At 47.1% G+C, this 27,811-nt stretch overlaps 1 protein-coding gene across 2 annotated transcripts; it reads right to left on the minus strand.

The window, feature by feature from the left end:
* Window positions 1-48: 48 nt before the first annotated feature.
* PPP2R2D (protein phosphatase 2 regulatory subunit Bdelta) lies at window positions 49-23,440 on the minus strand. 2 transcript variants are annotated; one of them, XM_064663494.1, is made up of 10 exons: window positions 23,285-23,440; window positions 22,953-23,051; window positions 12,053-12,150; window positions 9,736-9,901; window positions 8,680-8,792; window positions 5,974-6,151; window positions 4,666-4,830; window positions 3,160-3,329; window positions 2,986-3,077; window positions 49-1,999 (listed from the first exon to the last, which is right to left on the minus strand). In XM_064663494.1, the coding sequence occupies exons 1-10, from the start codon at window positions 23,289-23,291 to the stop codon at window positions 1,720-1,722; spliced, it is 1,368 nt and encodes a 455-aa protein (XP_064519564.1). In that variant the 5' UTR covers window positions 23,292-23,440; the 3' UTR covers window positions 49-1,719. The 2 variants fall into 2 exon arrangements, with proteins under 2 accessions (XP_064519564.1, XP_064519565.1); XM_064663495.1 differs by lacking the exons at window positions 8,680-8,792; window positions 12,053-12,150; window positions 22,953-23,051; window positions 23,285-23,440 and having other exon boundaries at window positions 9,736-9,895.
* Between the last annotated feature and the right edge of the window lie 4,371 nt (window positions 23,441-27,811).

Consider the following 27,811-nt stretch of genomic DNA (forward strand, 5'->3'; position numbering starts at 1 on the left):
CCTCACACACAAAGGAAACATCATCAAAACACAGGGAGCACAGGGAGGTAAACATTTAAAATTTATTAAACTTTTTGGTCAAAAGAACTGAACAATTATGTACAACCCCACGGATCGGCTCGAGCAGGCATTGGGAACGCGGTCGGATTAACGGCTCAGACCCCCCCGTTCCACATCTCAGGAGTTCCAAAGTGTCACAACCAAGTACAGTATAGGACTGAGTGAATTGAACCTTTCTCTGTAGAACCTCAGGGTTTGTCCTTCCCACCTTCCGGGGACCCTCTGGCTCGGGGGTGGTACCGGGAGGGGTGGGATGGCCACGGTTTGCTCTTGGGAGCGTAACACACCTTCCTTCCAGGGAAAACGGAGTGTAAACCACACTTGGGGCTGCCTGGGGGAAGCTGGGGGCTCTGGGAAAACATTCCCAGGCTGCAGGCACATGGCAGAGGGCAGGCTCTGGCCGTTCGGGGCTGCTGGACGTGCCTGCGGCTCGTCCGGGGGAGGGGGATGTGATTTAGGCCTCTTTGGAAGAAAGAAAACAAAAAAAAGAAAAAGTACCTAAGGCTTAAAACAAGTTGGGCAGGAGAGTCCCAGCTGTCACACCAGCTGTGCTCGGGGTGTCCAACATCTGCCCTGGGCACAACCTGGGCCCGGTCTGGAACTGCAGGGGACACACAAGGTACTGTGCCAAACACTTAAAATAAACTGTTCCCTTCATGACAAGAACTTAAAAGGTTAAAAACCATAATGCACGTCAGTTCTGCCTCCGGCTGAGGGGGGGATGCACCACAGAAGCTGCATTTTTATCCTCAGGGCAGAGAAGTGTCGATGTTTCGGTTCCCTCCGTGCAAGGCCGACACTTGGTTAAGGCTGTGGATGTTTCTAGGACCCTTTCCATCTCCTACTCGGCACACACAGAGCCTTGGACAACAAATCCAGTGCAACTCCAACTCTATGACAATGCCATGGAAACTCTAAATTTAGAATCTGAAATACTACACAAAAAAGTTCGTATTAGTCTGCCAAAAACTCGGTGTTTTGGGGCAAACCCTGTCAGAGGTGCCACCAGGACTGTTCTGCACCAGCTCAGGACATGCAATACAAAAAGAAGACTGAATACATCCCTTCAGCTTTAAAAACACGTTTGATAGGCTGTTATTTATTAAGTGGTTTACACCAGAAGGTGTGGTTATAGATACAGTTGGTGAGTAAATAGTCATGGACACCTGCCTAGAACCCAACTCAAGCCCTACCTAAGTGATCAAGGTCAGACCCTGCGCTGGCTCCAGGCCTGAGGAATGTGTACAGGCATCAAGCACAAGAAATGTTCTGAAAGGCCCAAATATTACAGCATAGAGAGCGAGAGAGAGAAATTACACTTTTATGACAACCTTTTCTTCTCGGGTGTTAAATTTTTTGGTCTATAAACTGGAAAGAAGGCTCAGACGTCAATAAATACATTTGTTTTGCGTTGGCCTCACTGAGCACTGTCCATCAATTCTGCCTGGGGAGGCTCCTCCCCAAAAGCTGCCGGGCGCTCCCCCTCCACCGAAGGCAGAACCACTCCAGGGACTCAAAGCCAGGCCAGATCCTCTCCGTTAGCTCAAGGGAAGTAAGTGCATCAATGTTCTTCACTGGTAGGACAACAAGGCCTTCTGTTACAGATAAACAACTGAGCTGAACTATGCGAGACGAGACTCTGTCCACGGGCAGCCATCCCTAGTTAATCTTGTCCTGGAATAAATACAAGTTATTGGTGGCAGCTACGGCGATGAAGTTCTCCGTGGGGTGCCATGCTGTGTGGAGAATCTTCTTGTTGAAGTCCAGACTGTCAACGCTTATTTCGTCCTTCTTCCTCTTCCCCCCTGTGCACACTTTGCGTGGCTTTAGGATGGCACGGGATTTGCTGCTCTCCCTGGAGGCCTCGAGAGTCGTGTCCCGGCGCGTGTTCCGGTCAAACATCCTGAAGAAGTTGTTGTAAGATCCAGTCATGATTGTACTGGTGAAGGGCAGAAGAAAGGTAGATCTTGTCAGGTCTCCAGAAATAATATTCCTCCCTCCTCTCTCACACATGAGGTCACTGTCAGGCCAAGCTCGTGGCCAGTCCATTACACTCTGCCAGATGGACACCTCTGCTCAATTCCTCTGGGACTGCAGCACTGCTCCCACTGCACCACTTCCTCTTCTTCCAGGTGTTGCCCTGCTCTCCCCATCCTGCCACTGGCAGTTGGCTGCAGTTTAATTCTTTGTTCATCTTTACAGGAGCAAAGCAGGTTTTCCTAGTGCTACTTCACCCCCTTATCCCACAGCAACAAAACCGACAGACTGCTTTGGACTGGAAGGGACCTTAAAGACCAACCATGGGCAGGGACACCTTCCACTACACCAGGTTGCTCCAAGCCCCATCCAAGCTGGCCTTGGACACTTCCAGGGATGGGGCAGCCACAGCTTCTCTGGGCAACCTGTGCCAGGGCCTCCCCACCCTCACAGGGAAGGATTCCTTCCCAACATCCCATCTGACCCTGCCCTCTGGCATTGGGAAGCCATTCCCCCTTGTCCAGTCACTCCAAGCCCTTGTAAATAGTCTCTCTCCATCTTTCCTGTCAGCTCCTTCAGGCCCTGGAAGGCCACAATCAAGTCACCCCAAAGCTTCTCTCTTCCAGCCTGATCAATCCCAACTCTCTCAGTCTTTCCTCACAGCAGAGCTGTTCCATCCCTCTGATCATCTTGGTGCCTCCTCTGGACTCGCTCCAGCGGCTCCATGTCCTTCCTGTGCTGGGCCCCAGAGCTGGAGGCAGCTCTGCAGGTGGAGTCTCACAGAGCAAAGGGGCAGAAATCCCACTGCCAAATTTGTTTGTGTAAACCTAGTGCTCCAGTGGGATTTCTCACCTCAGTAACTCGGAGCCACCTGCAGCCTCATTCTGAGTAACCAATTTTGGAACCCCAACTCCTGATGCTGAGGGAACCTCAGCCCCTTTTCCTCACCTGTCCAAACCGTTCCAGCAGCACTCAAACTTGTCGAAGATGCAGTCGTTCTCGTACAAGGAACACAGTTTGCTGCGGAGGTACTCGTGCACCTTGGGGACACGAAATGGGGGTTGGACATAGAAACAGAGGAAAATGGGGAAAAGGGATGGTTCAGAAGAGGTGAACATGTACCTGATAGGTCTCTACAGGCCTGTTCTCCATGTTGAGGTCCCACACCTTGACAGACAGGTAGTCCCTTGTCATCATGTATCGCCCGTTGTGGCTGAATTTCACATCAGATATCGATGATATTATTTCTGAAAAAAATGACCTGCTGCTAGGATCTTCAGGTTCCTCAAAAACTGCAGAGAGAAGACACAGTTCCAGGTGAAACCAACACCAGGGCTTACAGCTTCTAACATTTTTCAGTATTGGAAAATTTTAAATCAATTACTAGTTTCTTTTTGAAGAAAATAGATACTTTTGAAGAAAATAGATACTTTTTAGCAATAATCTTTTTTAAAGCACTGTTGTGCTCTAGGCCATCAGATTGACCATGTGCATCTCCAACACTCAACTACAGCACAGCTCCAGCAAAGCACAACTCACAGGTCTTGAGGATCAGCCAGAGGAAAAAGGTTAAAAACAGCACATTTGTACAGTAAACACCACACCTGATCTGCACATCCCATGGAAGAGGAGCAGATGGGAACAGCAGCATCCCAAACACAAGGAGAGCATGGGCAGTGTACTACTTCTCTTTAGACCTGAACCAACACTGTTCTAAACACCCCACTGAAATGTGAGCAGCTACACTTGGAACATTTTGTGTGGGTTTAGAGAGCAGATCAAGACACATTGTTTAAATCCAAGAGTCAACCTCTGGAATCAGCATTTCCTGACCCAGGACTTGCTCTTTTTTGACAGACCCCTTGTAACAGGAGGTGACTGAGTCACAAGCAGCTAAAAATAAAGTGCATTTAAGTGATTTAACGCAACACTGAACTGAATCAATGAAGTGGCCTCGCGTTCTCCGCTTCCTATTGCACAAATACTTCCTTCCAGCACCAAGAAACCTCTCTCTGCACTGCAGGAAGCTGACCTGAAACTGTCAGTGTGTCAACCCACAGGGCTGATAAACCACAGCTCTTGCAGGAGGGAACAGGGAACACACAGCTGTGTACAGGGCAGGGAACAGGGATCCTTAGGACTTCCACAGCAATGCCGTCCTTCCTCACTTACACGAGTTTTCATGGCTCAGCAGCCTAAGCAACATTCACCTTGAACCCCTGGACACCTGCAGTGTATATCCCAAGGACTAATCCCATCCTAGGAGCTGCACTGCTCCCAAGGGGAAGGGGTTCTGGTGGTATCAGCCCAGTTTCTAACACACAAAGGTGGATGAACTGCTCTGAACTGGTCTGTGATGAGCAGATACTTTAAGAGGCACCAAAGCTGAGCGTGGCCAGAAGAAAGGTGTCGCTGGTGCCCAAAGCACTTTCTCCAATCAGTTTATGAGGCAAAAATGGGCAAAGAGGAGCAGAGCCAGGTGGTCAATTGCCTCCTGCCCCCCTTGTACCCGGTGGTGGCCTAGAACGAGACGAGGCACCCGTTCTGTCCCCGACCCCGCCGTGGCCGGTACCCCAGCAGGACGCGGGTGGCCCCGTGCCCCCCATGCAGGGTGTGTGTGTCACTCACACTTGGAGTGGCGGTCGCAGAGGGCCGAGGAGCGCATGTCGCACAGGCGGATGGTGCCCTTGCTGCTGCTGTACACGAACACGTTGCACTGCTGCGGGTGGAACTCGGCCGCCGTGATCACCTCCGTCAGCTCCTCCATGTTGGCCGGCTTGATGTCCACGATGTCTGGGACGGCTGGTAAAGGCAGGGAACGGCTCGCATTTGACCCCTTCCGGCACAGAACTGGTGACAAGTGTTGGAAATGCCATGGCAGGAGCTTTAACTTCTGCCGTGTGCAAGGCACACGAAGTAAAGTGGAGCCTAGAGAAGTCTGGATTTCACAGATCACAGAATCCCAGAATGGTCTGGGTTGGAAGGGGGACCAGGTTGTTCCAAGCCCTGCCCAACCTGGCCTTGAACAATTCCAGGGATGGGGCAGCCACAGCTTCTCTGGGCAACCTGTGCCAGGGCCTCACCACCCTCCCAGGGAAGGATTTCTTCCCAATATCCCACCTATGCCACTGCCAGAGGGCAGTGGGAAGCCATTCCCCTTTTGTCTATCATCACACACTCCTGTAAAAAGTCCCTCTCCATCTTTCTCCATCTGAAATCTAAGACCTGGACAATTTTAGACTCTCAGATTCACAGAATATCCCACAAGGATCAACAAAGTCCAAAAAGTCCTCTCAAGCCTCCTTCTTAATGCTTCCTATTGAACACCAAACATACCTCATCTCTTTACCCAGAACTTTAGAAAACTTGACCTAAAACTTTACAAGATTACCTCTTTAGAAGACAGTACTTCTGTAACTTTTGTTTTACTGCAGATTTGTTGATGTAAAACACAGTTAGTTTTGGACAGATAGGTTTGCAAAAAGATCTGAAAATTCTTTCTGCAGTTAATGAAATCACGTGACATGGAAAAATATTGAAATCTGTTTTTTTTTAAGAGAAATGTCAACTTGGTTAAGAGACCTTAAACTTTGGAAAGAAGTAACACAGTAAGAAAAGATCTGGTTTTCAAATCTGGCAACTCTCATTTAAGTCGACTGATCTTCACAAATTAAGGATGCTCCTGCAATTCCTCACTTTCTCCTTAGAACACACTCTATGGTATTTTACTGATGGTTTTCTATTGGAAGCACACTTGCCCTCAGGAATGACTGATCTTTCCAACGCCTGCTTTCACTGCATTACACCTCCACACTTACAAATCCTGTTTGAATCCCTGGATTCAAACACCCACTCTAATTAGTACCATTAAAGTGATTCTCTCAAACACAGCCAGCTGAGCTGTACCAGGTGTGCCCCGAAGACACCAAAGGATACTAAAACTCCTGTTTGTGATTTCCAGGTGCCAGAGGTTGATCCGGAGGTCATCTGCAGACAGGTACGTGGCGTAGTCGCTGTTGACGGAGATGGAGTTGATGTGGTACGTGTGCGCGTTCGCAAATATCCTGCGGGGACTCGCCTCCACCATCAGGTCCATGGGCTTCAGGGTTGGCACCTGCACAGAGAAACGCCACTCACTGTGGGCAGAGAACTCATTCCTGATCCACAAGAGATTAATGAGAGTCACCAAATCGTTTAGGTTAGAGAAGACCTTCAAGACTGAGTCCATTTCCCCAGCACTGCCAAGGCCACCAATAATCCGTGTCCCCAGGTGCCACATCCACACACCTTTTAAATCTCTCCAGGGATGGGGACTCCACCACTGCCCTGGGCAGCTGTGCCAGGCCTGGACAACCTTTTGGGGAAGAAATTTTTTGTAACATCCAACCTGACTCTCCCCTGGCACAGCTTGAGGCCGTTTCCTCTCATCCTGTTCCCCGGCAGCAGAGCCTGCACCCCCCCAGCTCCCCCCTCCTGTCAGGGAGTTGCAGAGAGTGAGAAGGTCCCCCCTGAGCCTCCTTTTCTCCAGGCTGAGCCCCCCCAGCTCCCTCAGCCAATCCTGGTGCTCCAGACCCTTCCTCAGCTCTGTTCCCTTCCCTGGCCATGCTCCAGCCCCTCAATGTCTCTCTGGTCTGAGGGGCCCAGAACTGCCCCCAGCACTGGAGGTGCCCCAGCAGTGCCAGCACAGGGACAGTCACTGCCCTGGGCCTGTGACACACCATGGCTGGCACTGGGGCCATTGGACTCCTGCCCACCTGGGCACATCTGGGCTCATGTCCAGCTGCTGTCACCAGCACCCCCAGGGCCTTTTCCAGCTTTCCAGCCCCTCTGCCCCAGCCTTGAGTGTTCCATGGGGTTAGTGTGACCCAAGGGCAGGACCCAGCACTTGCCCTTGTTTTCCCTCATCCCACAGATCCAGCCTGTCCAGACCCCTCTGCAATGCTTCCTGCCCTCCAGCAGATCAATATCCCACCCACCATGGTGTCCTCTGCGAACTGGCTGAGCACTCCTTGTCCAGATCATTTCCTTGTCCAGATCATCAATAAAGATCTTAAACACCACTGGCCCCAGTACTGAGCCCTGGGAACCCACAGGTGTGTTTAATTAATTGATGGCAATTAGTTAATTGCACACCACAGATTTCTGTATTGATTTAGTGACTAAATAACTTAGAAAACTACTGAGCAAGAAAAATAATGAAAGAGCGTATGGATGCTGATTTTGGATACTGCTGACAGGAAACCTCAGGCACCGACTTCTGCATCAGTCACCTGTAAAACCCAGCCCTTTGTGCCTTACCCAACAGGACATGGGGTGTGTTTGTAACAACATCTAAGGGTTAGAGAAACAAGCCCTTAGAAATGTCCCCAGATCTCAGAGGGGTGCTCAGGACATTGGCAACAACATTTCTCAAAGAAATCCCCAATTTGTTCCTGTACAGTCAGCACAAATTCAGAGACACCTGGGTGTCCTGCTGCCACATCCAGCTGAGCTCAGGGTGCCAGGGTTTGGCAGAGCCAGGCCTAACCTGCCCTCAAGCTGCTCCTCAGTGCCCAGCACTGAGCAGGGCTGTCCCAGCACAACCCCAAGTGGCATCATCTAGCTAAGGACCAGGTCTGACAGTGTCCTGGATAACCCATCTGCCTGGAGCCAGAGACCAGATCATCCCAGAGCTCCCTCACTGCTTCCCTGGGTTTGTATCTCCAGGCTGTTTACATCCAACTAATGATTACAATGAATCCATTACTTTTTATCAGACCATGTCCTATCTCACTACGTCAGTGCTCCCAGCCTGGCTGTGACATCACAGGTGCACTAATGGGAAAAATCAGGAATGGTATTTGGAAATGCCACGGTCTCAGTATTGCTTCTCCTCCATGTCCCCCACTTAACAAAACATGGGGACCATATTTCTGTAACAAAACTTGCCATCAAAGCCCCCAAAGCCCAGGGTACACTGGCTCTCTAAACCCACATGGAAGTAGCTCTAGGTGAGGTTTTTCCTCCTCCCAGCTGTTGCTCAGACTTGGCTCACTCCATCATCCCTTCTCCCAAGCTGCAGTGCCTGGCAGGGCTGCAGCTCACCCCACACTTCCAGTCCCAGAGAAGCAGCAAGTTCAGACGAGTGACTACAAGTGTAAGGGTGGCCCTGGCTCTGAGAGCAGAGAGAGCCTCAGTTCTGTTCCTGTTTATGGTAACAGCAACACAGAACCCCAATAAAAACCCCAACTCTGCATGTTTCATTTCCTGAGCTCCTGATCTAAGCGATCCCAAGTTTGGAGCACTGCCCACTACAGCATGATGTCCAAGACTACTCCAGTGCACTTTAGGTTATCCAAATACTTCAACTTTGCCTCTAACAAACACACCTTCTACCCAACCACAGAATATCCAGCACCCTGTTCCAATTTTTGAGTCTTGTTCCTAGAAACACAATATTATAATCACGAAAGTTTCCATCAAGCTTTCCAGAGGGATCTTATTTAATAGTTTATATATATATAAAAAAAATGAAGTGTCTTCATTTTTTCTAAAGTTTTCAATGACCCTGACCCAAACATAATTTTTAACCTGCACATTTCAGTTTGGGAGCACAAAGGTAGAGAAGTACATGCAAAAAGATATGTAAAGTCAGAGACGTACCCGTAGTTCTTTGATTCTGACAGGATCCCTAAGTCTTCCATCTTCATCTTTTAAATTATAACCTTCGGCTCTTTTATCCCTTTCACTTATTTTCCATAATTTAATAGTTTTATCTAAAACCAAAAATTCACACGCTTGAGAATGAGTTCAATTCAAAATGAAAACCTTAAGTAGGGAGTGAGCAGAGTGGACACTATTGACCTGTCTGGGTTTTCCTGCTTGCAGCAGAAAGGACCCTGGCAGAGTTCTTTACCCTGGTGGAGCTCTTTGTCCCCAACGGGATGCGCAGTTTGAATAAAATCCAAAGTTGTGCCTGAGCAATAAGGCCTGTGCCTCCCACTCACCCAAAGGACCCTTCACAGGGGGCTTTCACACACCAATTACCCAAGTTCCCCTCTAAGCCCTGTATGATTATCTGAAGTATATTAACAGACCAGTGCTAAGGACAAAACCCAACAAACCCATGGGTACACACTTGTTTCACCCATGAGTGAGATCTCTGGCTAACTGGAACCAAATCTCTCCTCCCTAAACTCCTGCAGAGCTTTAAAGCATTTAAGATGACAAAGTTTAAAGAATGCTTTAAGTTTATTAAGACATATCAAAGTAAATGATTTTAATTTCAAGGTCCAGCAGATGGAAGTCACTCCTGCTTTTAAAAGTTTATCATGACCTCACATAAAGTCTTTTAAATACAGGGCAAAAAGTGATCCAAACTGTGAGGAACAAGCACCTTCCTCTGACAATAAGAGCAAACTTTTCCATAGAATAGTTTAGGTTGAGAAAGACCTTTAGGATCATGGAGTTCAACTGTTCCCCCAGCACCAACCCCTGTCCCCAGTTCTACATTTCCACTTACAGATGCTCCATGATGCACCAAAACAGAATACACGCAATACTCACACAGACCTCACACCCAACATTACAATCAAAACATATTTTGCAAATAAAGACATTAAAACAATCCCAAAACACTTCAGAAAACCCCCAAGTGGGTCACAGCTGAGACAATATTCCAGTGACAAAGTCTTTTGTGCAAAAATAAAGGGTCCTTACCATTTGTAGACAGCAGGAAGTGAGCAGCATTCTGTTGTGGTAACCACCTAATTTTATTAATTTTTTCTTCGATTTCTAGACTTTTCAAGTAGTCAAACTCAGGCTCGTGACTCTGGAAGGTACTGTAAACATTATATTCTCCCCGAGAGAGAGGACGGGTTTTACTCTGCAAGAGAACACAGCATTTCTTCAGGCTGATGTCACTGGGGGCACAAATTAGTGTCTAGAAATTGTCCAACAGAAAGTCCACTTCTACAACAGATTGTGAATTTTACATTTTCACTCTGATACTGTACCAGTTTAGCATCAGTACAGTGCACACAGCCTTCCTCTTCCAAAATGCAGCTTTATCTATAACATCTGTGTACCCTTCAGGCTTTGTTATCCTTCTCTGTGGATGTGGGAGCAAGGAACAGAGAGCAAAGTTCCAAGTGTCCACAGATTTGCATTATCAGATTTGAGGCAACTTGTTATCAGGCTTTTCAAGTAGGTTAATGTTCATTATTGGCTCATGTTGGAGAACAGCCCCACTGGTGTTGAGTTTTCCCCTGCAGTGTCTCACGAGTTTCCACATTTCCTCAATGCACCGTTTCAGTTGATTCTGAGACTTTAAATGATTTTACTCCCTACAGGTCATTCGACTTTTAAGAATTTTGAAGAGGACCCTCTCAACTGACCCGATCCAGCAGCTCCCCGCCCTTGGAGAGAGCTGCCTTTGCTGGCACTGGTGCTTTCCCTCTCTACTCACACATCAGGTTGGAATAATTGGCTGCTTGCAAGTGAAATCAAGTCACCTGAGCCCAGGGCATGATGTACAGCATTCCAGTGTGCCTTCCCAAATCCAAGTGTCTGGGGAATTGTATAACCACCCTAAGCCGTCGTTAACCTGGTTAACCTAGTCTTAAATTCACATTGGGTGAAAATATTGTTGTTATATTTGAAGATTATACACTTTAGATTTTCCTGCAGTTTTGCACATGACAAGAGAAATGTCCCTCGTGCCCAACCCTTCCCTCAGTTTCCACGTGCTCCCAAGGAGACAGTTGAATCTTCCTGTGTACTTGGGGTTTGGTTTTCCCCACCCTCTGAGGAAGTGAGGTGACAAATGGGTTCTGCCTTATGGAACAACTGAGCCCTGGCAGCTGAGAGCCACCCCATAATAGTCCCACTACACACAACATCAGTCCTGAGCAGGGGGCACTTCTGACCTTCTCCCTGGGCCTTAGTTAAGTCTGTACCCAGAGTAAATGATGGATGAGCCCTGAGCTGCCTGGGTGCAGACGGGTAACATTTCAGCACAGTTTTCATTTCACTGCTCCAGAGCCCTCCCAGTACAACCAGTACAGCACCTCTGGGAAAAGGGGTTATGAACAGCACCACAGTGAGCATGAAAGGCAAAATACTGGCGAGATGTTCATTAACTGAGCATTATTTGAGCCACACAAGGAAGGCAGAGGGATTCTGCTGGGAAAACAACACACAGACTTGTAATATTCATGCACAGACCAGCTGAATTAAAATTCCACAATCCATTCTGGTATTTCTGGTCCAGGAAAAGGCTCAAAACCAAAGGCTCAATCTCTCATCAACTCTGATGCAAATGACAGGATAACCATGCTCTTTGGTGGGAGACAGAACTGCCCAGTGGAATACTGACTTTTTAAAGAACACAATCCCAGACACAACCATTATTTTCCAGCACTTCATGCACGTTTCCAACCCCTGTTGTTGCTCTGGGTATCCAAGCTCAGGGATGTGACTGCAGGATGAAGGCAGAGGAATGTTACAGCACTGCCACACAGCTGAGCTGTGAACTGCAGGAGGGACAATCCTCCCACCCTCCCAACTGGAAACACTCAGGGGTTTCTGGAGAAGTGGCTGCTCCCACTGGTTTTGAGTCATAGGACCCTAAATCAATTTTTAACCACCTTATCTCATTATCCTTGCAGCTTATTTTATAAACTTTTCTTACATCCTCTCCAAAGCACTGTGATTTATCTCAGCTCAGCCTGACCCAGTGGAAGGTTCAGGAAAAGTCCACAGGCAATTCTGCAAAGTGACACTGAGCACGCCAGGTATACACAAAGAAATCACCTGGATTTTTGGAACTTTTTTTTTTGAAGAAGGGAGGAACCCCCATCAAATGAACCCACTGAGTGCAGCACAGGGCACACATTTAGAAACTTGGCTAACTTGGAGTTTTCTGAGAAAACTCTCCATTTAAAGCATTTAAACCTCAGGGCATGAACAGGTGAAGTGAGACTGTGCAACACAAGAACGGTGTAGTAACAGCACTTTTGTTTTTTGAGTCACTGACCTCTTGTTCCCTTTGAAATATAACCACTCTGCCACCTTTGTCTCCTGTTGCAAGAAGATCACCAGAGTAATTAAATTCAACTGTTGAAATTATATCAGCTGTAAAGAGAACAGAAATAAAACAGCACTGTAATGTGGAAAGCAAATCAAGGAGTTTCAAGACTTGAACACAAAACAAAATTACAACTTATACTAATGCAATGACACAATTCTTCATTTACATCCCTAAATTAAGCCACATTCCAAATCCTAACATGATTTTATTGACAAGCTAAAACACTTACTCATCTCAGTGTAAGCTTTGGGGCCTTCAGCCAAAGTGTTTGTTCTACTGTGGACATAATGCTGCCATATCCATGGACATATGTGTGCTCCAAGCTCCCCAAAGTGGGAATCCTCTCCAAAGTGATCCATGTGTGGTGTTCCCTTGCATTGATCCAGGTGAGGCTGAGGCTCACCTGCCTCTCCTGGAGCCGAGCACTCATGGAGTCAGTTCAGGAGCCTGGAATGGGCAGCTCCCCTCTGTCAAAGGGGGGGGAAATAGAAGGAGAATTCTTCCAGTGGAGCTTCCTGAACCAGCTCCATGCAGAAGCATCAGCAAAGATACAAGAAACCAGGAGAGCAAAGGAAAAGCCCTCTGCACCTCCAGCTCCAACTGCCTGCAGCGCCCTCAGACTCGGCCTTAAGAGCACCCAGGTTTATCCCAGTGCAGCCACAACTCCAATCAGGAGGTGGCAATAAAGAACTAATCAAACAACCCGAAGCCAAGGAGCAGGAGATAAGGAGCTGGAAATGTCTGTCCCAGGGCTGGGGCAGATGGTAACAAAGCCAACAAAGCACTCAGCAAACACTGTTCCTGCTGGGCCTGCTCACATCAAATATTGCTTTTATGATGCAGATATCAAAACTCTAAGGTTTGAAGAGTATGACAGCAATTAGTTCCAGAGTGTGCAATTGGAGACTTGCTGAAAACCCCTTTTCTGTATTGATTTTGATGTTCTATCTTCGAAATTCCTTTCAATAACGCCCCACTCTCACGAGGAAGGTGATTAGAAACCCTAACCAGTATTCTCAATATATAATTCATTTTTCATCTTTTATTAACAGATGACCTTAAAAGTTTTTTCCTAGGGCATAGGGATAATGATTTACCTTCTTGGATTAAAAAATTTATTTAGAATGAATAAATGAATGAGTAAATATCATATTTTTACAGATTTATCCCAGCCTTCAATATTGCATTACTAACCTGCTTCTGGACATGTCTAGTTTTGTAGTCACCTTTCTTTAAAGGAAATTATCACTCAATTACCAGTTGTTACCAATTATACACAGGGATTTCAGGAGACACCATGGAAAAGTAGGGAATCAAGGAAAAAGAAAAGAACTGATGAGGTAAACAACACACACTGAAATAGCCTGTCACCAACATGTTCTAGGAAACAGGGAAATGGGGAGGGCACAGCAAGACAAAAATAGAAACTTCCTTCAAATATTTTCTAAGTTAAAAAATTGGAATACGAGGAATCACCTTTTTCAACATCACTGTACTTGTTTTATATCTAAAAGTATTAATTCAAACCATTTTTCCCTCTAGCTGAGTTTAACTGAAGCAGATCAATCCCTAAATCATTCCACCCACTGCCCTCAGCACTCTACCACCTCAAAGCAGGTAAAATAAAAAAATTAAAAGTACAAGACTAGAAGTAAAGCCCAGAATGAATTCCAAACCCATCAGTGTTCTTCTTGACACTTCACCCACCTACATTTGCTCTTTATTTCCAAGTCAGCTTAGAACTTTTAGGAAAGAACAAAGCAAACCTCTGCAGGTTCTTCATCATCACATTAACTTTTGGATTTTTAAAGGTTTTTATTAGATGTTGTAACTTTTTCTTACATGTACAAGCACCAATGTTATTTCTCTGTCTTATTTTCAGCCTTTTTTTACATGCCAGCAAAATAATTCCCAATGAAACGCAGGAAAGGATGAGCAAAGCCAAGACATCATGATATTTGCTCAAGGACAGCATCCAAAGTTCTCTTCTCAGGTACAGACACCTTGGTGACAGTGATATTCTAGAAACAGAGGTTTGTCCAACTTTCCCTCCAGTTGTTCCCGTGGGGCTGCGACTGTGCTCCAGAAGTATCCATGTAAATCCTCCTCCTGTACCTGTGGAGAGCAGCAAGCCCTGTGGCTTTACAGTAAGATATTAGGCTGGTAATATTTCTTTCCAGACATGAAAAATTCATGTTTAGCCTCACTTCTGGAAATGAGTTCCACCTTGGTTACATTCTGCATCCAGAGCAGAAACTCCAAGCTGGTTTCAAAGGTAGTGTATTAAAAGGATTGCTACATTGTGACCCTGCAGCATCCCCAAATTTAAGAGCACTGAGCACTTCTATGGGTAGGAAACACCCTCCTGACACACTAGAGGCCTACAAATACTCATCTCCACAGTAATGTGGTGGAGCCATTCCCTGACCCAGAGAAATGCTGTGAGTCCTGAGGGATGTGTCCAAGTTCAGAGCAAGTCCTCAAGTCTTTCACCATCCCTGTGAGTGTGAACCTCCCTACAACAATCCCTGTCAGAATTTTGGGAAGTTTAGAACCTCCAAAGCCTCCTGAGCTGACTCTGCTGGGGGTGAAGGGGGCTGGGATGGCAGAGACCAGCTTTTATTAGGATTTGGAGATGACAGCAAGCTTATACCTGCAAACTAACTGAATCCCCCCAGGATTCCTCACGGGATTTCTGACACTGGTATCAGCACCCGGGCTCTGTTTGAGGTAATGGAGAATGCAAAGGGATCCACACCAGCCACATTAGGGGCCTAAAATTAGCTCCCATGAACTTTTCCTCTCTCAGTTGGCCGTGCACTGCTGCTCTGGTGAAAACCCAAACCTGAAAACACAGAATTACTTCATGGCTCACTCAGGAGAGAAGGAATTTGCAGCTGCAGCTCGTGCTCAGGACTAACATGAGACACGAGCAGCATCAGCTCCTCTCATCCTTCAGAGCTGTTCAAAGCCTTTTGCCAGGAGCCCTCTCCTCAGACATTTACTGAACAGGGAACCACTCCCTGCTCTCTATCATCATCTAAAAAGGAGGCTGCTCCAACTTCCAGGGGATTTTAACCTAGAATCTTCCAAGTAGGTAATGGACAATGCCACTTTATGTTCAGCACACAAACAAACAATGCACATCTGCTAACCTGGCTCCTGTCCCACCTCTTGAAAAAGAGGTTTTAATACACATCCCCTTCTTCATGATCCATCCTAGAGATCCAAAGCATGGACTGCTCTAAGGCTGAAGGAACTCTCAGCAGCAGCTCATGCTTTGAGAGGAAATGGCTGGATTGGAAGGCAGATGGCTGGCATGGACTGCCAGGGACACTGCCAGTGGGAATGAGCACAGAGGAAATATTTCTGTGCCCGCAATCAAGCTCAAAGGCGACACACCTTTCCTCCAGCACCCTGTTGTCATACAGCACTGGAGTTATCCTGTGGACAAAGCAGTGGGAGACACTGTGTGGTCTCCTACAGTGGATGGGAACGAAGCAGAGACTGCAGAAGGGGTCAGTGCAGTTCTGTGCTCCTAAATCAACCTGGAAAGCAGACATTGGGATGTCCCTGGAATACTGTGTTGAGCTGTGGAGGAACAGGACTCTTTTGTAGCAGGCAGTGACAACAGACCATTCTGAGGGACCACAGGTGACAAATGGGGGTAGTCAAGAACAGCAAGGAACCGCCACTTCAGAGCAACTCAGCAAAGAATCACCAAAAAAAAAAAAGGTAGCAAATAAGATTAGTGAAAAAAAATAGAGATACCCTTTAAAGGGAACAGATTATCACAGAGAATGAAGAAGTTTAGAAACCAGCACCTGATAAAGAGCAAATCATAGAAAAAATGTTTTAAAACCCAAAATCCTATTGGAGCTCAAGTTCCAGACACATGGGGCCTCAGAACTGCTGGTACTGAGTTACAGTAACTGCACTCCCCAAACATTCCCTGGGTATCCCGCTGCACTGGAAGGCTCCAGGGTGGGCAGAGGGAAGTGTGACAGTTTTTCAGCTGGGATGGCTGCAGTCACCACACTAGGGGAGCACTCCAAGCCACTGGCAGGCACTCTGCTCCCAACAGACCCTTCCTCTTCTTCCTCGTGCTGGGGCAGGCAGGCAATCCTGGAATTTCAGTCCCAGCAGGATTCCGACTCCAGCACTGAATTCCATGATTCAACCTCTCCCTCCTTCCTGTACCTGTCACTGACTTACTTCCAGGTGAACAAGGGTTCTCCACTTGAACTATGGCTGCCAGGACAGTCAGTGGAACAGAGTGGTGTTACCCTGCAGTGGGGATGGACTCAGACTGGTATTGCTGCTATTGCTCTGAAAATATGTCCTAAAATACTCTTTTTTAACAGTTGGTAGAAATTAGAACTGTACTGAAACGTGAGCTGAACTTTTCAGCTACCAATAACCACTGATAATCTATGTATACATAGAAGTTACTCAAAATCACCCATTTTTCAGAATACACCACTTTACATACACAATTTTTACATTCCACTTTTAGGATTTCTTTGAAGAGTTCAGACAGGAGTGAGATGTACCAGAAGTCAGGACAATAAACCAAAGGGGTATAGTTTTGCTCAGATCAAACTTCTCTGAACTTACACTGCTAAACACTCTGCCAACCCAAAGTATCCATAAGGTCTAACAACGTTTTATGCCCTAATACTCAATCCACTTGCAAAATGGCTTGAATTGCCTTTAACTGAACCTGGTAGGGTTTAGCTGAGTCCAAAATAACTCTGCTTTTGGAACTAATTTAAATCACTGAACAGATTTAAGGTTAAGCAAGGGCAGGAGCAGGGCACCCTGGCCGCTCCTCAGCGGCTCGGCCGGCACCGGCCAGCCTGGAAGCAGAAGCTGTCTGAGGTCAGAGCTGCTGCTGACAGGCTGTGGCAAACTCCAAACATCTTGTTTGGAGTTCTCTGGGAAAGCCTGCCAGCTCCTGTGTGTCCTGGATGGCTGGAGCAGAGCCACTTGGCTCCTCTGAGGAGTGCTCAGGCCATTCTGCTCCGAGCACTGGAACACGGGGGAAAAGCAGCAGCACAAGGTGCCACAGTGTTCCCAAGGCTGCTCCAGAGCCTGCCCAGCAAACCCAACACTGAACCCTCCTTCTAGGATATAGCAGCACCTCAGAGTTCCATCTTGTAAAAGACAAGATTTCTTCCCTCATTTAGTTAAATTTGCATTTTCTTGCCAATGGAAGCAGACTGTGACTTGATACTGGAAGTCCTTTAAATTACCTCCTCAAAGACTGTCTCCACTGAGTTCAGAGTGCACAGAGTTGCCTGGATGTGTCAGTACAAAGCAAGCAAGGAAAGCATAAAGGAAGCACAGCAAGAAAAGGGAGCAGTAAAGGCAGAGTTCAGTGAGACAGATGCAAGTGTTCCTTTCCTGCCTGCAGAGGAGTGTGTTCCCTTGCTGTGCCTTCCTTACAAGTCATGAGAAATTAGGGAAATTGTTTCTAATATTCATGACATAATTCAGGATTCTCTGTCCAAACCTATTGCCTCAGTACTATTTTTTAACCTCCAGAATAGTAATTTCAGTAAGCTTTCTCCTACTGGAAGTATATTTAATTAATTCATGCTATTGTTAGTTTTTCCTAAGGAGCTCATTGTCATGCTGTTCACTGTACTTCTAGTAGGAGTTCAGAAAGGTCTTAAAATGATGGGAGAATCAAATTTTCCTTCCACTTGCAGCTTTCACACCTTCCTGTCCCTTAAAAAAGAGCTTTTTGTCATTTTTGATTAAGCTTTTTCCCCAGACGTTAAAACACTCCCCAAACGGCCCAAGCATGAGGATGCATATGGGGACTATACCCAACATTTCCCAGGTGCACAGGTTCCCCAGGCTGCTGCCAAGCATTTATCATTCATCAGCTGGGTGTTCTGAAGCTCCACATTTTCATGAAAAGATAATCACGGAATCCCAGTCTGGTCTGGGTTGGAAGGGACCTTAAAGACCATCCAGTCCCACCCCCTGCCATGGGCAGGGACACCTTCCACTAGCCCAGGCTGCTCCAAGCCCCGTCCAACCCGGCCTGGGACACTTCCAAGGATGGGGCAGCCACAGCTTCTCTGGGCAACCTGTGCCAGGGCCTCACCACCCTCACAGCCAAGAATTTCTTCCCAATATCCCATCTACCCCTGTCCTCTGTCAGTTTAAAGCCAAGTAATTTATCTTCTCTTGTAGCCTAGTGGTTGCTTAGTCTTTTAAAAGACCTTTTAATCTGTTCTTTAATGTCCCACTTTCCATCTTTCACTGGTGCTGAGGATGTTTTCCCCCTTAATTCCCATAAACCTCCTCCTGTGTAGTTTTCTGACAAGGCTGTCCTAACTTTTTTATGTGTCAGAGTCACGAAAGAGATGCTAAATCCAAAAGCTCTGGGAAAGCTTCAATAGACAAAAAAAGGCATTTCTGAACCACTTGCAACTGCCTCCAAGGTCTCCACCTGGACCATAAACTCCTCCTTTCCTTTACAAAAAAGCCAGGTATCACTGTCCCAACGCTCACAATGCTGAACATTTCTGTACTTACATCCACAGTCCCCCCCTCCTGTCCCTGCAGTTCCATTAACCCATCATGTGCACATGCCAGAAAAACCACAAAAATCAAAGTGTGATCCCATGGTAAAGATCACAGATGGAAATTCATTGCACATGAGCAGGCAGGACGCCTCCTGTGCTCCACAGAAAACTGAATGACAACACTCACATGACCACTTCAACAAATCCTGAAGATCACCTGGAGCTTTTTTTTTTAAGCACAGCTATTCACTTGTAAATCTAGAAACTTCCCAAAGTTCCCTCCTGTTGCATTTCTCACAAAACACACCTGTTCTTACTAGTTCCCAGAGTTATGGACATGTTACTGTACAGTAAGACAGTGGAATTTAGTTTCCAGTGCCACAACACCCTGGGGCTTCTGTTGTCTGACACCATTGGAATTCAAAAGAACACTTATTAAATACCGATTATCTACTGGCTGAGCACATTTTTAGGTAATAGGGTGTTGTGGAACTTGGGGTGAAGACAAATTCTTAGTCCATGGGTTGTATGAAACCTCTGGAATAACATGGCCTGCCTGAAGTGCTGACTCTGCTTTCTCCAGCTGGAACCCAACAGGTGCTCAGGGCAAAACTGTTTGTGAAATATTATCATGGAATAGTTTGGATTGGAAGGCACCTCAAAACTCATCTCCTTCCACTCCCTGCCACGAGCAGGAACACCTTCCACTATCCCAGGTTGCTCCAAACCCCGTCCAACCAGGCCTTGGACACTTCCAGGGATGGGGCAGCCACAGCTTCTCTGGCAAACTCAAAACGAGGGGAGGGCAAAGATCATCTGAAATCCTGCTTATGGCAAACCACTGGTCTTTAAGGAAAAATCCAAACCCAAACCACAGCTTAGAGCCCATCCTCTGCCCCCCTCCAGCATGAAGTGACTCCAGAAATAACCAGAAAGGAGACAGTACACATGGCTCAATAATGGAGTCATTAGTCCCAATTTTTCCAGTTCATACAGAAAAGAGATGATCTTAAAGCTGACCAGAACCAGGTCTCACAGAGCTGTACCTCTACTGGAATAGTTTTTCTAAAGGCAAGAAGTCATGCCAGAATTCCCTTTAAAAACAGTGGGAACAGGCCAGTTAAATTCCTGAACAACACACGAGAACATTTTAAACCAATGATTTATAAAGACAATCTAACAATAAGAGCATTTCTAAATCACTGGTATCTGCACTTGAGAACAGGTTCAGGATTACAGGCCAATATATGTTTATTAGATTGTGGTTGTCTTTGCTCCTGGTGTTCTGCTTTCTGGCAAAGTGCTGAGGTGACCCAGCACCCCATGGGCTGCAAAAGGAGAGTTTGCTGAACTGAGGATAACAAGAGACTCTCACTTTATCAGGGCTGACAATACCAGTCACTATCTGGAGAATTAAAAAAAAAAAAAAAGTGTATTTCTTCAGTCTTTAACTGAAAACATGGAATTACATCCAGAAATGGCTATGGACTAGATGCAGAACATCTGGCACAAAGGAATTTGTGCATATCTGCACATTATTTAATAAACTGGTTTATATTTTGCTTTCCAAAAAAAACCCCTCCCATAACAGAACATTTTTGAACATGCAAAACAAATTCAACACTGAAAACATGAGAGAGATAAGGTCTCAGGCAGCATTTGTATTCCACATTTAGAAAGGTCCTTCCTACAGAAAGAGGCAATCCAAGAATCACAAATTGCACAGGCAATCAGTGTGGGGTTTGGAGCCACTTGGTTTATACTAACAACACTATTACAACACATCTCAAATTACCTTCGTTTTTAAATTATGCTTATTGCCATCCTCAATATTAATATTAATATTAAAACATCTGTTTTATTCTCTAGTCCTCCTCCATGAATCCAACCAAAGTTGCTTTAGAAAACTCACAGTCAATACTTTAGAAAGTCCACATTCAGTAAGTGATGGATTTTCCTGCTCTCTGAACACTGCCCTTCCCTTCCCTGACACAGAGCCTGTCCAGAGTTCAGGGATCTCCTCCTGAACAAAAGGAACACACACACACAAGACAAAGATGAGAATGTGATTTTCTGTATTAATGACCCAGTTAAGAAAATCCTGAAAATGGAGCTGGCAGCTGCCAATCTAATACAGCCACTTGTCACAGTATTTTTATTAAGCAACACATCTGAGAAATGACTACTCAATATAAAATGTATGTTAGACCTGCCCTGTAAAGGAAGTGATGTTTGGGTAAAGCTGCCTGAGCACCAGGCTTTGGAGTTTCAGCTACTGAATGACCTTTCTGTGAGGAGATTTAGCAAGACAGTCTGCATGGAATAGGTTGGACATGCTGGCATTTTCCTCTAGAGAGCTTAAAAACTGAACAAAAATTGACAGAAACAGAAAGTTTTCACTATCACAAAAACTTAGGTGAAATCCCAAGGCCATTTCAAGGCAACAGCTGCCCATCAAGCAGGTTTGGGTGTGCAGTTTGGTAAGAGAAGACTGAAAAAACAGTAATGAGGAAATATGTCCATAACTGGGGCCAAAATTCTAGCAGTGTTATTTGCACACTTGCTGCATCCTGCTGAATTAAATTCGGGCAATTATAAGAAAATAAACTGTTTATTTTCATTATTGAGTTCCAATTTCAAGGCAAAAAGTATCGGGAAGGGAAAGGCCACAATCCAAAATAAAAACAAGGAGTCACAAAAACTGCAAATAGTTTTGGTATTCCCACAGGAAAACCAAACTCTAGCACCAATTCTGCAAAAACACAGGTTCTGCATGATTCCTGGAGCCTTCCTGCTCTGCACAAATCCACATTGCTCAGGAATTGCCCCTGGAAAGGGACCCCAGGAGCCAGATGCCCCCAGGAGCGTTTCCTTCGCAACTTCTAGTCACACAGATGACAGATCCCAAGAAAAAAGGACCATTTGACAAACATAAAAGCTACTTAAATATATTTCCATAAGAATTCTGGGAGCTTCAGAGCAATAGTAAAAGCTGCAAAATATATTTAGGGGGAAAAAAAAAGAGAAGAAAACAACTGAGTCTAGTTTCTCAAGCAGTTTTCCAGTCAATTCCTCCCATGGCTATTATTTTAAATGGAATGCCAAACAAGTGGCATGAAAATGAAAACACTGTCAGCATAATTCCCCAGTAGCAGACAGAAAGGAAAAATATTTACTGCACCCAGTAAAAAAAAAAAATACCAAACCCAAGCTGAACACACACAGCCCTGAAAGTCTGTTCACACTTCAGAAAGGAGCAGTGCCAGCCTGGACAGTTTGAACACAGGAAATTTAGGGAAAAAAAGGAACTTTCTCATCAAAGTCAAGCAAAATGCCCCCTTGGTTCTGCACTACAGAGAAACACTTTTCCCAGTTAAAACATTTCTTGTTTTCTATTCTGTCCAAAACACGCCACACTCAGAAAGTTTCAGAGAAATGCGAAGGTGTGCCCTTTTTCCCTGCTTAATATCCCTATTTATAGCTCTCAAACGTTAACAAGTGGGAATAAAATCTCTCTACAGCTGCAGGAAGCCTTTAAACTGCACTTTTTAATGCAGCACAAATGACAGAGCTGCACTCTCTGTGCGTCAGAGCAAAACTTGACAAGCCTGACAGACTCCACTGGGAATTTTTTCCCCCTCTCCCTGTGTTTTATCACTGTCAGTACCTTTTCTCTCGAGCCCAGAACTGTGTCCAGTTCTGGGCTCCTCACTACAAGAAAGACAGGGAGCTACTGGAGAGGGTCCAGCAGAGGCCACAGAGATGATCTGGGGTTTGGAGCATCTCTCTGATGAGCAGAGATTGCAGGAACTGGGCCTGGTTAGCCCAGAGAAGAGAACGCTGAGGGGATCTCATCAATCCACACAAATATCTCCAAGGGGTGTCAGGATGGTCCCACACTCTGTTCAGTGCTGCCCAGGGACAGGACGAGAAGCAATGGCCATAAACTAAAACACAACAAGTTCCACCTCAACACGAGGAAGAACTTCTTTTCATGGAGGTGGCAGAGCCTGAAACAACTGTCCAGGGAGGGTGTGGAGTCTCCCTCTCCGAGGACATTCCAACCCCACCTGGACTCGTTCCTGTATCACCTGCTCCAGGTGACCCTGCCTGGGCAGGGAGATGGACTGGGTGATCCCCAGAGGTCCCTTCCAACCCTAATAATTCTGGGATTAGCAGAAAAGCCCCGGAGGAAGGCGCCGTGAGTTGTGTGTGATGCTCTAAAGGTGGGATGAGAGGCTCGCTTAGTCACGGCCCACCCCCGGCCCGGCCGGGAGCACTCGGGGTGTTCGCGCCCCCCTCACCTTCCGCCACGTCCTCGTCGATCGCCCCCTTCACCTGCGAGAAGCACCACTGCAACTCGTTGCTGCTGCCGCCGCCGTCGCCTCCAGCTCTCGCCACCCCTGCGGAGGAAAGGGGGAGAGGGCGGTGAGGGAGGGAAGAAGGGAGGGTGGGGAGCCCGCGCCGCCCCCGGTCCGGCCCGGCGCCCTCAGGGCCGCCGCGCTCCCGCATCCCCCCCGGTACCGCCCGGCGCGGCCCGGCCTGCGCCCGGCTCCCGCGGCCGCGCGGAGCGCACCCGCAGCCCATGGCGGAGCCCAGCCCAGAGCCGAAGGCGCGGCCGAGCGCGGACACCGACCTGCCATGGCGGGGGGAGCCGCGGGAGCGGGGCCGGGCGCGGGGCCGGGAGCGGGACGGAGCCGCCCGGAGCCGCGGGAGGGTTCGCGGTTTCAAAATGGCGCCCATTGCCGGGCGGCCCGGCCGTGACGTCACCGCCGGCTCCCCTCGGGGAGGGCGGGCCGGGCCGGGAGCGGGGGGTGCTTCCCGGCGCTGTCCCGGAGGGATCGGGGCACGATGGAGGGCAGCAGGAGCAGGAGGAGGAGGAGAGGGACCAGGAGCAGGAGGAGGAGGAGAGGGACCAGGAGCAGGTGGCGCTGCGGCCGCGGAGTCGCTCCCCGGGCGGCAGCGGGGACTCCACGCGCGCCGCTCCGAACGCGCCTTTACGTGAAGGGACGGGGCGGGATCGCCCCGGCTGGGGGGTAACGCTGTGCTTCCCGATTTACTTCTGCTCCCTCCGGGAAGGGTTAATGGGGATGGTTCCTAAAAAAAAAAAAAAGAGAAGGTGCTTCTGTCTCATTTGCGCTCTCGGCGAGCGCCAGACCCGTGGTGAAGGAAGGGCGGGCAGCGGGGGCTCACGGAGGCGGCGGTGCCCTGGGACACATTTAACACAGAACCACAAAAGCTTGGAAAAGACCTCCAAGATCATCGAATCCAACCTGCGACCCATCACCCAGGTGTTTAAACCAGCGGCAGGTACTGCCCCTTCCCGGATTCTGGAGAGCTCCAGAGACACACTCCTGTCTCATAAACTGAATATTCCCGGTGCTCCCTTTATTTCAGCCTCTTCCACCGACTGCTGTTTTCAAAGCACACATACTGGAAGCTGTGCAGAGGCGATTTTTGTCCCTAAATCCCAAAGAGCAGAAAGAAATCAAAATGAATTTTTTTTTCCCAAACCCCTATGTTGATGTATTTTTGACCTCAAAGTCCCCTCAGAAAGTGTTACAACTTAATGAACTCTAAAGCCCCAAATCCTAGGGAAGGGCCAAGCGCTTGGAAAGGTAACAGGGCTGCGTAGTTGTGGCTTAAATCCAAGGTAGTTTCCAAAATAGTGTTGGTCATGGGAAATACAAGGAAAGGGGTTGATGAACAAACACCATTAATTGTGATCTTGAACATAGATGAGTAAAGAATATCTGCTTTCTTACAGAGCGAGAGTCATGTTCGTGATAAATCGAACTGTCTGCAGGGATCTTTGTCTCTCACTGAACAGAATTCCACCTGTAGTTTCCTTGGGATCTCTCTGCAGAAGGACTGCAGTCTAACACTGCCCAAGTTCAGGATAGTTCTCTCAGAGATGTCTCTGCTCTGGGCTGGTAGTCTCTCCCCAACACCTTAGATCCACAAATGCATTTGACTCAAGTTTTCTTGAGTATTTAATTTCTTGGTGTGACGTCTGTGCCCATTTAGGAATTCATTACTTGATTTGTGTTTATTCTTTATGCAGTGTGTTGTGTATTTAAGAATTTAAATGAAATTATTTTCGGCTTTGTCTCTTGGATGTCTCCTCTGTAGCTATAGGAGAGTCATCTTTTAAGGCAAGGGGTATTAATTGTGGTTCATTTGTTATCTGGTCTCTGCTCTTCATAGAGAACTTAGGGAGCAAGTTTTGTGCTTGGAAAACTACTTTCCTGTTGAAAGTTGTGCTGTTTATTATCTGATTGACTTGCAGATTCAGCCATACTGATTATCCATCCATATCCATATAGAAAAGTCATGTTATACGTGCAACATAATTGTGTGGGTACCCAAAAATGGAGAGTATTTCATTACTGGAAATCCAAACCGTATTTATTTTATTTTTAAGGGAACTCAGACTTGAAGTTTTTATTTTTGAAGATTTTATTACTTTGTGTTAATGACAGAATCATTAAAAATAATGAGGTTTATGCATGCCATGAGGTGTAGCTGAGCTGCAGCCTTGGCCTTGGGCCTTGAAATCTTATTTCATCTTGAGCTCAACGCTGGCTGTGTTCTCTTACAAGAGGGGAGGTTTGATGTCACACTGTTGGCCTGTGTCTGCTTCAGTTTTGATGACAGCTCCTAGTCATGAATCAGGTTTATGACTGGAACTTCTAGGAATTCTTTAATGAGAAACATCATTTTAAAAGTAAATAAAAACCCAGTGGAAGCTTAATATTCTTACCAGCATTTTTGCGTGTGTCATGTTGCCATGATGGTGAGCTATGTGTGTAATGGTGGAGTTTTAAAAATAAATATAACTGTTGTCCTCTCTGGTGTCTGTTTTTGGTGTTTTCAGCCTTCCAGGGAGTGACTGGGAAGGCAGAGGAGAGCTTGTGCCTCACGGGTACAGCTGAAGTCTATCCATGGGAGCTGCAACCACAGAATCCAGGTTAAACTAAGGAAAGGGCCAGGTGAGCCCTGCAGGTCCCTCCCAGGGAAATGGTTGGAGTCTGTGATATACACTCAGTCTTAATTCTTACCTTAGTGTTTCTGTGGGTGGGGAGGATTTTTTTCCCCCTTTTTTTGAGCACTAACATGTGCTTTTGGAGTGAACCAGATACCTTTATATGGCATACGCTCATGCAAATTAATGAGTATGTACAATCTCAGTGAGAATCCAAATGCCAACAAAGGTAAATTGTTTTGAGGATATTCTGCTTATTTGAAACCTGAAGTTAAAATAGCTGATAATTAAGTTAGTCTCTTGAAATGGGTATGTGCATTTATGCATTTTCTAATTTATGCAATTATGAGCAGCATCTTTTTTAAAGTGTTGTTATGTTCTTGTGGAGCACTTTAAAAAAAAGATTCATATGCAGAATGCACCTGCTGTCATGGATTATATTCAAATAAGAGGTTAATTAAAGTGAAGAAACTAGTTTGTTTAGATGGGATATTGGGAAGAAACCATTCCCTGTGAGAGTGGGGAGGCCCTGGCACAGGTTGTCCAGAGAAGCTGTGGCTGCCCCATCCCTGGAAGTCTCCAAGGCCAGGTTGGACGGGGCTTGGATCAACCTGGGATAGTGGTCTGTGATTTTGTCTAAGGTTCTTCCCAATATCCCATCTAACCCTGCCCTCTGGCAGTGGGAAGCCATTCCCCCTTGTCCTGTCACTCCAGGCCCTTGTAAATAGTCTTTCTCTGTGTTTCCTGTCTGCTCCTTCAGGCCCTGGAAGGCCACAATTAGGTCACCCCAAAGCTTCTCTTCTCCAGGCTGATCAATCCCAGTTCTCTCAGCCTTTCCTCACAGCAGAGCTGCTCCATCCCTCTGATCATCTTGGTGCCTCCCCTGGACTCGCTCCAACAGCTCCATGTCCTTCCTGTGCTGGGCCCCAGAGCTGGAGGCAGCTCTGCAGGTGGGGTCTCACCTGAGTGGGGCAGAAGGGCAGAATCCCCCTTCCCTGCTGCCCACGCTATGGGATCGGCACGGGGGTGGGTTCTGGGATAAGAGTGCTGGGAAAGCTTCCATTGGAGTGCTGGGAAAGCTTTCCCTGCTCAGCTCTGGGTGCGCGGGGGGCCCAGGCAGAGGGTGTTGTGCAAGGGGTGGGACGGGGGTGGGTCTGATGCTTTCGTAGGATTCCCAGAACTGAGGCACGGAGTGACTGTTCCCAGTTCAATGGGTCAGTGCCGTGTACTCAGGAATTGCACTAAAGGAAAGTGACGTTCTGCTCTTGCCACACTTTGCGAGACAAGCTCCTGAGAGCGAAGTTTCCAAATGTGCTCTGGAAATAGGATCCCCCCGCGGGCAGCTGCTCCGTGCCCCCCTCGTGTGCTGGGGGAGGTGCTGCCAACCCCGCAGCAGTTGTTCCTCAGCGTATTTTCCGTTCTCTGTTCAGGATTCACAGAGCCCCGAGCTCGGCCAGTGGTCTCTCACGGCTATTGCTCTGCAAACAGAGCGCGCTGGAAGGGTAACTGCAAAAAACAGGGGGCAAGCTGTGGAAATAGCACTTATGCTAAAGGAGAGTATAGCTGGTGGGCTCACAGAGTCAGGTTTCATTAACAGATAACAATCACACGCATATCACATGCTAATTGACATCAAAACACCTGATTATTCTTAGGTGAGAAGCGCAACAAACTTTTTTTCCCATGGAATTTTTGTCAGTCTTCCAAACTTCTGAGAAAACCTGTGGTTTGGCAGTCAGTGGGCTGCCTTATTAGCCCTGTATTCGGCCATTTTACCTGTATTTTTTGCAGTGTGTATCCCTATGGTGTATAGGCATATTCTTTCCCTTATGGTGTATAAACATCCCCTGAACTTTGTGTTGCCCCCACCCCAGTGTGTGGTACCTGCTCATACACCCATCCCAGCACCGAGAGCTCAGACCCCGCTCTCTCTCTGCAATGTTGTCCTTTAAACTCTCTTTTTACATACCAAGGACTCCTTGCATCCAAGCCCCTCAGTAAAGTCCCTTTTTCATGTCCAAAAATGTCTTAAACCTGGTGGTGGAGCTTTTCCCTTGGCTCCCTGGTCTTCCGAGGTGCCAGTCCTCTGGCAGCGCCATCACCTTCCTGCCTGCCACCAGCCTGTCCTGTGCAGGGCTCCCTGTGATGTGCAGCCCCCTCTGCCAGCCTAGCTGATCC

This window comes from Pseudopipra pipra, chromosome 8 (genome assembly GCF_036250125.1).
Source record: "Pseudopipra pipra isolate bDixPip1 chromosome 8, bDixPip1.hap1, whole genome shotgun sequence".
Lineage (NCBI taxonomy): Eukaryota > Metazoa > Chordata > Aves > Passeriformes > Pipridae > Pseudopipra > Pseudopipra pipra.